Consider the following 11,077-nt stretch of genomic DNA (forward strand, 5'->3'; position numbering starts at 1 on the left):
TCGTAACACAACTGTGACATACTTTATAAATTGACAGGAATTGACACTCGAAAATCGTATCGACTTTATTGTCGTATTATTCCAAGCTTTATGGAATCATAAAATCAAACTTTCAAATATTAGACAACAGATAACTGTATATCAAATATACTATCTCAGATTTTTATTCATTTTAAAAAACATAAAATAAGACGAAGTTTGTAACCCAAACTTTCAACTTCTAATAATTTATTTTCAGCACGGTTGTGGAACACGTGCCCCTATTTGGCTTCCTCTGTCAGCAGATGGATTATCTTCTCCCGGAAAAAAAATAAGAACACAAGCATGCGCATCGTTTGAGGTACCAGGAAGGCAATTAGAATGTTGTGGACCGGCTAAAATTTCCAGTTACCGTTAAAAACTGTGGTGATTTCTTTGCGTATCGTCTGCGAAGTTCAAAAGGATGTGATCTTGCATACTGTACTAAAGGTACTTACTCGAATACTAGGTAAAATGAGATACACAGAATTCCGAAACATCGTTTCCCCATAGAAGTCATAGAAGATCATAGAAATGTTCAAAATAGAGATCAATAGACGTTTAATATTTTTCGGAAATTGTACAATTGCTCGTCGGAAGTTGTTTTAGAAATTCTAATAGAGACTTCCGGTTATCAGTTTTGTGATAGAAAAAAGTAAACGCACAAAAATTCTGAACTCAGAGGAGTATGCTAATTGGAAAGTCCATAATCACATGGCAAAATCAAATGACAAAACACATAAAAAACGAATGGACAAGAACTGTCATATATACCAGACTTGGTACAGGCATATTTTGTTGAATCACAGGAGTTTGAAACCCTATCAACGGGGTAAAAATGAATCCGGGTCTGTTCGCGCCCAATCACGTTCGCACCCTTCCACATTCGCCCCCATTCACTTTCGCACCCCACATGTTCGCACCCTTGTTTTGCGAAAAGTTCGTTCGCACCCCACACGTTCGCACCCAATTTTACCGATTTTTTGGAGGTGTATTGGTATAAATATATATGCCATTGTTTCTAAATAATTCGAGATACTGACAAGTTTTTTTGTGTCATGACAAGTTTATAAAAAAAAAAGACCTTGTTATTAAGTCGGATTATGTTATTCTGGCAACAACTATTTCAATTGTGTGTTGAATAATTCTTAATCGTGTTTTGGTTAGTGTATTGAAATAATTTGTTTTTCACTGTTTCTAGTCAATTAAGTGCGAATCTGACAACATGTTGAACAACTGGTATGCATGGTAAGTGTATTGCTATAATTAATATTTATTTTATTAGTATTTACATCAAAGCAAAATTTTTAAAACAACAATCATGATTTATAAACAACAGTAAACAATAACACCAAATTAGGCTGTTTATAAATACCAATTAGCAATAATCATACATAATCAACATTTAATAATTAATCATCAGATTGATAAAAAAAAAAATCTATTCAATAAATTCTCAAATTTTTTATAAAAAATAGAATACAATTATTTGTTATATTCATATGAATAATTTCTAACAATTTAACTTAAATTTTATTAAAAATTGGGCGCGAACATGTAGGGTGCGAACGGACGTGGGGGGCGAAAATGTGAGGTGCGAACGTGTAGGGTGCAAAACTATATTGGGCGCGAACGGACCTGATACCGGTAAAAATATACCAAACTCGACTATCACAATAGAGCTTCTCTCTGTGAGAGAAGCACCAGGAATGCTACGTATTTTCCAACTTTTTTAAAAAGATGCGTTTTGATTGGAATAAACGCTATCCGTTAATTATTAAACCAGAGACATATATAATAATTGTATTGTATTATATGTCTCTGATTAAACATAGTTTTACTTCAATTAACCATTTAAACTTCTTTGCGGGTCACTAATTCTTCATTAACAGCTTACTTTTACGTCCATGCAGGCCTTCAGAATTTCTGTAAACAAACAGACATAATTGGTAAAAATGTCAAAAAAAGGGTACAGCAGTGACGGCCAGAAATTCGTCACACAATTACTAATGATGGGATATTTCAAGTAATTCAACTTGTATGAAACAAATCCCCTTTTTGTTCAGATACACATGTATACAAATGAATGTACAACTTCAAACTAAAATAGCAGATGCTTTACGATAGCATTTAGATCATGTAGATTCTCAATGGCGGATTTAGGCCCCCCCTTGTTGTGGAAAAATTTGGGTGCTAATATAGGGAATCACCGAAGTGTGACTGGAGTGAGCACCCTCACAGGCAGTCAGTGGGCCCCCACTTAGTCTTATGAAAATTTCTGGATTGGTCACTGATCCTGGATCTTAGCTGAGACTACTGTAACATAGTTACAGTTGTCTCAGCTCTTAGACAAAGTGGAGATAATTGTGTCAGTTTGTTAAATATCTGCAGATCATCCTTTCAAAACAAAATTTGCCCTTAGACATTAGGCAAGCCAAAAAAAAATAAGGTGGAATATACAACAGGTCTATTAGTATTAATCTTTTTACTTCTGCTGAAATAGTACTATATAAATTGTATGTATCTGAAGTGCTTCTCTGTAAACCTTGCAACCTGACATCTGATTTAAAATTACCTGTGACATTTAAAAAGGATTGAAACCACTTAGGCAGCAACCATTTGATTTTCGGGGGGGGGCTATGGTTTTTTTTGGAAAAAAAAGTTTGTTTCCAGTTTTTGGAGAAAAAAATATTGTTTGTTTCACCCTCACCTGCCACTATATGTAATGCTAAAATTGAAAGAAAAAAATTGTTTTCGACTTGTCGTGAAAAAAATAGATTGTTTTTCGCCGCAGGCGAAAAAAAACCCATAGCCCCCCCCCCCCGAAAATCAAATGGTTGCTGCCTTAAATTGTCTTAAAAGTGGTCTGGTGAACTGTAGTCTGTATCCCGGCTGTTATTGAAATTTTTGACAATATTTGTAAATTCCGATGTCATACTGAATGTTTTACGGAGGGGACCAACCTAGGTGAACTGAGGCTTATTGAATTTCACATCATTTTACCACAATCCCTCAATGTATTTTAACATGTTGTTTTATATTTTTTCAGCGATAAATGTGGTGTGTGAAGTTGGACAAGTTTATGTGCTTCATTTGCAAATGTGTTGGTAAGTAATGTCAGTACAAAAATTTTTCTTGAAAAATCTAGTATCTTTAGATTGGTTGATTTCTGAGTCTAAGTGCCAAATCCAGTATTTAGATTGGTTGATTTCTGAGTCTAAGTGCCAAATCCAGTATTTAGATTGGTTGATTTCTGAGTCTAAGTGCCAAATCCAGTATTTAGATTGGTTGATTTCTGAGTCTAAGTGCCAAATCCAGTATTTAGATTGGTTGATTTCTGAGTCTAAGTGCCAAATCCAGTATTTAGATTGGTTGATTTCTGAGTCTAAGTGCCAAATCCAGTATATTGATTGGTTGAATTCTGAGTCTAAGTGCCAAATCCAGTAATTAGATTAGTTGATTTCTGAGTCTAAGTTCCATTTCCAGTATATTGATTGGTTGATTTCTGAGTTTTAGTACAATACATGTAATGTACAGGAAATTTTTATGACCACATGTCCAGATACTGAAAAATGTTAGTCCTTATTTGCTGAAATTGCATGAATATCTAAGAGTCTCAGTAATTGTTTAGTGCAAATAATTCTGAATTCCCTTATGAATTTAGCAAATTAACAAATGATTAACCTATTTGTTGTTATTTCTAAAAAAAATTATCTCAGTAACAAGTTAAGCTACATATAATAAGAAAGATAATTTATTTATAATTGATTTAAATTTATAGCTTTGAACATGTTGAAAAAGACATGCAAAAAAATTTGTTAAAATTAGGTACTAGGCATACAATTTTGTATAGCTGAAGTGTGTTTACTCTACAAATCTGACTCAGCACCAACGGTGTAAGGAAAGGGAAAAAAAAGTTAAAAAAGTCGAAATAAAGTACGAAGTTGAAGAGCAATTTTTTCTTCTGTTTGACAAATTAATGGAAAATAATGGAGAAAAACATAATAAAAGACAAAAATAGGGCTGAAAATTAAAGATTCGGAAATATTGGTGTGCTGAAATACAAAGAACACAGAACAATTTCCAAATGAATACAAAGTAATCAAAGGACCCCCATCGTAACTCTCAAAAAAGGTAGCAGAACTTTTAATCAAATAATTAAGCAATAGTAGTTATTTAAGCACATATTCTAAGATATATTTATAATTTTTCAGATGTTGTTGAGATTTCTAAACCAAAGTTACATGTGAAAAAATATCCAGATAGGGTGTCAGTTGTGTGTTTATTTGATGTGAATAACATCACTGTATCACAACATAAACCAACCTTCTCTGTGACCTGGATCAGGATCAGGAATGGTGTATCTACAGTTATTAAATTCAAATTCCTATCAGACACAAGAGACCAAGTGGTTTTGGGAAAAGATGTTCTCACAGGGGACTCTGTAAGTATATATACCAAACATTGAATACTTAGTCCCCTTACAACAAAGTTGAAAGGGAGTCCCGGGACTTTAGGTTTGCACTCTGTCTGTCCTTCCCTCAGTCTGACAAATCAGTTTTCAACACTTTTTCTCTTCATGCTTGTTTTATAATAAAAATGAGATCGAAGATACCAAAAAGACTTTCAAACTCATAAATCAAACATTGTCAAAAGAAAATCTGAGGACAATGCCATTGCCATTGCAAAAAAATTTGAATCAATGAAAAGATGAAGAAATCAACAAAAAAAATGCAACTTAGAAAACCAAATATTGAACAAAACAATTTCCACAAAAAAACGATGGTCAGCTCAGGTGCACAAGTAGTGTTTCTCATGCAAGTACAAATCTGGTACATGCCAAAAAGGGGGGAGAGTGGTTGGTAACTTTCTCATTTAGTTATACATCTTTATTTTTAAGACTGGTGGCTGAGTTATCTAAATGAGTTCGTTAACATTACCAATAGCCTGTCAACAGTCACTCAGAGGTTATGATGTAAAACCTGCATGTGGCAAGTGCATAGTTATATATATGGCAATAAATTTGGACACCAGTATCATAGATATCCAAAAAAAAGCAATAAGGTTGATAATTCAATGGTATTTTAAAACTCATTGTAATATTCTTTATGCATTTTAGGTTGCATGTGAAATTATGCCTGTCCATCAGAAACAAAGCAAATCTTCAGAGTTACTGTTCTTGGGAATACAGGTAAGAATTGGGGCCAGATCAATATGTTTCAGTAGAACCTATGTCTCTCACCATTAAGGGGTTATGTCCCTTTGTAAATAGAAATATTTCTGAATTTGTCATATGTACGTTTATTTTCTTTGGTTACATCTTCTGACATCAGACTGGGATTTCTCTTGAACTGAATTTTAATGTGCGTATTGTTATGCGTTTACTTTAGTACATTGGTTAGAGGTATAGGGGGAGGGTTGAGATCTCACAAACATGTTTAACCCCGCCTCATTTTTGCGCCTGTCCCAAGTCAGGAGCCTCTGGCCTTTGTTAGTCTTGTATTATTTTAATTTTAGTTTCTTGTGTACAATTTGGAAATTAGTATGGCGTTCATTATCACTGGACTAGTATATATTTGTTTAGGGGCCAGCTGAAGGACGCCTCCGGGTGCGGGAATTTCTCGCTACATTGAAGACCTGTTGGTGACCCTCTGCTGTTGTTTTTTATTTGGTCGGGTTGTTGTCTCTTTGACACATTCCCCATTTCCATTCTCAATTTTATGTTGTACAAGCAGGGACATTTGTCTTTTATTTCAATTTTATTGGAGCATCAAAAATTTATTTTTTATTCTTCCAATTTTATTTTCATTCCTCAATAATAACCTTTAGTTTTATGAAGCTTTTCTGTAGTTTTCATGTGTCTTGTTTTGTTGTAACATTGTAAAGGAAAGCAAGTCCAGTCATGAATATTACATTTATTGGTATCAAAAATATAATTAAGGAATGCCTTGATGTATTCTAATATGAAACATACATGTAATCAGTGTTCTCCCCTGGCCGTTTTAGCATTGCGGTACCGCGACGCTATATTTTCTTCCCGTGACGCTATAATAATTTCAGCGATGCTATAATTATTTTCAGGATGTTATTTTTCTCGTTTCTTTATGGCAAAGCCATGTCCTAAATTTTGAACTTTATTCTAATTACCGCTTATGATCATAAAAAATATATTACCTTTAATTGTAATCCCTTCAAGTCGGACAATAGAGGCAATTTAGAGTGGTTTGGAAGCTGTCACTTGTGACATGATTGATACCACGTGGTCTGCAATCAGAAATTTCGACAAGGAGAATGTAATCAGAAAATCATAAACAAAAAATTCGAAATATATGTTTGCAAAATAAAAATTCAGGAAACAAACAATTTTTCTCTTTTTAAAAAGAGGTTGAGTCGTATCTTTTTATGACTTTCAAAATATTAGTACTTTCTTTTTCTTCCCATGTAAATCGAGAGTGAAAATTTTGATATTGAGCTGAATAAGTTTTGTACTTTCTTTAGAAAGTTATCATAATTGTCTTTAGGTTATGTTTCATCCATTTAATGCATTAAAAACGCCATATTCATTCCAAATCTCTTGTCAAACATTGTTTATTTTCGTATTTTTTATTGCTATCGGCGGCCATTGATTATTTTAGTGTAAACTACTTATCGGAAACAGACCAGATATGACAAAAATCTGCATTTTAGGTTAATAACTACATATAATTGCACAAATGGCACAGTAGACAGAAAACAATGATACCTAAGCATTAACAGACTATTTGTTAAATAACTTTGTTGAAAATAAATATTATTTCGATAAAAAGAAACAACTGGGACTATTTCATTGAGTACCATTAACCAATATATTTAATGGACATGATAAAGAACAAGTTTTTTAATTTAAATGTTATTGCTATATGATACTTTCTCTTCCCGTTTTGTTTGTTTGTAAGAACCAGTGTTTTTTCCTACATATTGAGTGCAATGTATCTATACTAAACCATTCATTCATTTAGCTGGGTAGATAGGGTAACTAAAACATAATATATTTTTAGTTGGCCCAAGAGGAAAAAAAATAATTCTGGAACTATAAATGAATATAGAAAACATAAACTGAAAAATCTGGTATCATGGTTAGTTTAATTGTATTCTCAGTAATGAATTCAACAAAATAGACACAAAGAATAGGGTGGAATAAAATATTTTATTCAACAAATAAGGGCCAATAGCATACAAACAATATAATAAATTTTGTAATAAACAATAACGTATATAACATAAAGGAAATAGAGCATTACCATGACGCGACAAATTACATTGAAAAAATTACGCCAAATGTGATGCTATCCAAAATTTCTGGGGAGAACACTGAATTGTAATGTAATTTTTTTTATTTCCATTTAGTAATGAATCTTTAGTGTGTATTTGTGAGCCAAAATTTGTTCCTGTGAAGAAAGTTCCAGTGGAACTAATTTCACAGGAAATATGTTCTGGGAGAACTTTTTTCACAGACAATTTCTATATAATTTGTTCCATCTCATGAAATAAGTTCCACACTTTACTTGGTGAAATAAGTTCTGGGTTGGTGAAATTTGTTCCTTACCTAGTGAAATAAGTTCCATGTTTGTGAGATTTGTTCCTTACCTGGTGGAATAAGTTCTGGATTTGTGAAATTGGTTCCTCACCTGGTGAAACAAGTTCCTAGTCTGTGAAATATGTTCCACTGGTTAAACAAGTTTTCTTATATACTGAGCACTTGTCATCAGTGAGTTTAAAGTGATTATAAAAAACATGTATTATATTGCATAATGTAATAAAAAAAAGTGTAAACATCCAATTGGATCATGTGGAGAAAAGAAAAAGTTTAATATTAACATTCTCAAGTAATAATACTAAAAATGGCACTTATGAGCCAGGAAAGAGTAGAATAAGAAATAATAATAAAAGTCATTCCGAAAAAAAGTATTATAGTTGAAGATGAATATTTGTACTTTTTTGAAAAGGACAAAGTGGCTGATCAATTATATTAAAAGACATAAAGAAACAAAATACACGCTCTTTAAAAACTGTGCAATGACCATAGCTAAGTACATGTATGATTAGAACACCAATGACAGATCATCAGGAAACAAGGAGGTTGAATACCACATAAAGGATCAAACATAGATACATTATCAGCGCTTTTATTTCTTATCTTTATCCTAAAGTCATTCGTTCAATTGCAAATGTACCCCATGCAAGCACAGAACTTATTTTCTGTGAAATAGGTTCGAGCAGAAGATTTTCATTGATTTCTATAAAATACCTTCGTTTAAAACTAATATCACAAGAACTTATTTCACTTTTATTTTAAATTTTAATATTGGAACAAAATTCATGGTGCTGTGATTTTTGTTCCGGAACTTATTTCCCATCTAGTTAAAAAATTAGTTCCAGAACAAATTTTATAGTACTGGAACATATTTTCTGTGACATAAGTTCCGGTGGAACATATTTCCTATGAAATTTGTTCCGGTGGAACAAATGTCACGCCGGAACAAATTTTTTGTTACATATTTCCTCAAGTACAAGCTTGTATCTATAATAAATTTAATTGTTAGACCACTGGCACATCTGTAGATGAAAGATTTTTTGTGTAATTCAAACATAAATACAAATATCAATTTTTAAAATGATAAAAAATTCAAGTCTGTAATACATTGTAATACGGTACATATGTCTGTAATAATATAAAGATCTCAAAGTGGATGAAGTGGTAAAATAGCATTTTGTATAGAATGTCTAGTTACCAGTTAGTATAAGTTAAGTGTTATCCATCAAGACCTATATTTGTATCTAGGGATACCTTAAAATTAGAACAAACACTTATTTCATTTTGAAGCCGTAGTTTATTGGGATAAAATCAAGCTACAAAAACTACATTGCAAAAAATGGGCCAAAACAATTATTAATGATTAAAAGACTAAATAAAATGATGTGTTCTGCATTTACCAGATTTCACAGGTATGACTGCCACAGAAAAAAAGACAATGAATAGGATTTACATGAAAACAGTCCAATTCTACCAGCTCTCATCATTTATAACTTTTCCTGCAATATTCTTATACTTTCATTTTTATGCAGTTAAGCTGCATTATGCGAACACACTAGATTTGTGTTCTTCCTAATAAATGCTGAAATACTTGCCATTGTTATTATCTAGCTCGCTACTATGTTATATATAACTAATTGAACACTTTTTTAATACTTTTTATTCTGGATTGCAAAAAATATGACCAGAAAAACCTTAAATGATCGTCGATTTATCCAAAAGTTTTGAAGTTACACATAGGAAGTAGTGCTTATTAAGAACCCTTGTGTAGTTCATTGTGACTTGTACTTTCGGCCAAGATGTCAAAGAACAATTGTATGAAATATTTAATCACCGAAAATCTCTTCAGACAAGTAGTTTAGATTTCCCAAATGGCAAAAGTCGTAGGAATATTGTTTGTCATCAATACGTAGTACAACTACGTCAGTAGTCTATTATATAATAAGTTCAACTGTTCATGCTGTTGGCGGCAATTTCAAATTAGAAAAAGAAATTTTCGTATCTTTTCAATTTGGAGGCAGGTGTGCAAATTAGCAGTGGTCCGAGGTCCGCGACCTTCCACTTTTGCAAGCGGAATTTCGCCTAGGATAGTTGGTTACTAGCTACGCCCGACGTAGTCACCTTCCACTTGAAAGAAAATAAGAGTTAACTTTGCAAACCTTTTCACCAGTCTCCAATTAAACGAGCTAAAAACTTATTTTTATCATTATTATTCATGACAGCGATGTTCGTTTTGTTCAATCGCTAGCTTTATACAGAAAATCGCCGACAAATATTGTATAAATTCGAGTAAAATCGTATCTGATTGACAAAAACAACATTGTAAAAACATAACAATGGCGGCCGTGAAGACTAAATTTTACAATATCGGATCCGATCCCGGATAAGGGTAATTCCGGGTTTGGCGATCAATTACGCAGGTGAAAAAAAATACATCTATGCATGGTAAATGAATATAAACACGAGAATTGTAAACCAAAAGATATATATAAAAGAAAGAAAAAGCAGAAAAATATTTTATGCAGAAACTCAAAATTCTTTTTGACAAACTTTAATTTAAAAATCCAATACAACGTGACAGCTGGGAACAGTATATCTAACAATATACATGTTCATGGTCACAGTCTAAATTTTCTTTATCAGTGATAAATGATGATAATGCATGTGAGATGCTTTTAAAGTGTAAACATAGTACTGCAATTTCGAAGGATTATTTTTTTATCTCAATTTTGAAGGGTCAATTAAAGTAGCTGAAAGTTTCTTTATTTTCACAAATAATGCAACTATATTATATATACCTGAATGTAAGTAAATCATATGATATATAGGTGACATCCTTTGGGCCACTCCAGCCCCTCCTGTTTAATAACTTGGAAACGGTCGAGCTCCCCACCCCTAAACCATATGAGGAGCAGATCCAGGATTTTAGGTTAGGAGGGGCGCTAACTTAAATTTTCTCCGAGCAGAGCGAGGCTAAAAAAATATTGAGGTAAAATTATCGGAATATTCTTTTAAGCTGAGAACAATTGCACCCATGTTTTGCAAATTTAAGGGGGCTGCACGCCCCCCCCCCCCCCGACTGAATCCGCCCCTGCATATATTCAAGTATAGGACAATATAATAAATAAAATGAAATATAGGGGGAGTCCATGGAGTTACCCCACCCTCCTGTTTGAGAACTTGGAAACGGTCGAGATCCACACCCTTTAACCATATATATTCATGTTTGTGACAATATGAAAAATCAAATGAAATATAGGAAGAGTCCCTGGGGGTCACCCCAACCCTCCTGTTTTAGAATTTAAAAATGGTCGAGATCCCCAACCTTAAACCATATATATTCATGTATGGGACAATATAACAAATCAGATTAAATATAGAGGGAGTCCCTTGGGTCACCCCACCCCTCCTGTTTGAGAATTTGAAACCCGTTGAGATCCCCAACCCTTAACCATATATATTCATGTACGGGACAATATAACAATT

At 33.0% G+C, this 11,077-nt stretch overlaps 1 protein-coding gene across 1 annotated transcript in view; it reads left to right on the plus strand.

Moving 5' to 3' along the window:
• Positions 1–3,073: 3,073 nt before the first annotated feature.
• Positions 3,074–11,077, plus strand: part of LOC143058138 (von Willebrand factor D and EGF domain-containing protein-like) — a 46,316-nt gene continuing 38,312 nt past the window's right edge. The window contains exons 1-3 of the mRNA XM_076231600.1: positions 3,074–3,125; positions 4,233–4,462; positions 5,138–5,209. Coding sequence (XP_076087715.1) covers positions 3,074–3,125; positions 4,233–4,462; positions 5,138–5,209 — 354 coding nt within the window. The remainder of the gene's footprint in view (positions 3,126–4,232; positions 4,463–5,137; positions 5,210–11,077) is intronic.

Source organism: Mytilus galloprovincialis, chromosome 14 (assembly GCF_965363235.1).
Source record: "Mytilus galloprovincialis chromosome 14, xbMytGall1.hap1.1, whole genome shotgun sequence".
Classification (NCBI taxonomy): Eukaryota; Metazoa; Mollusca; class Bivalvia; order Mytilida; family Mytilidae; genus Mytilus; species Mytilus galloprovincialis.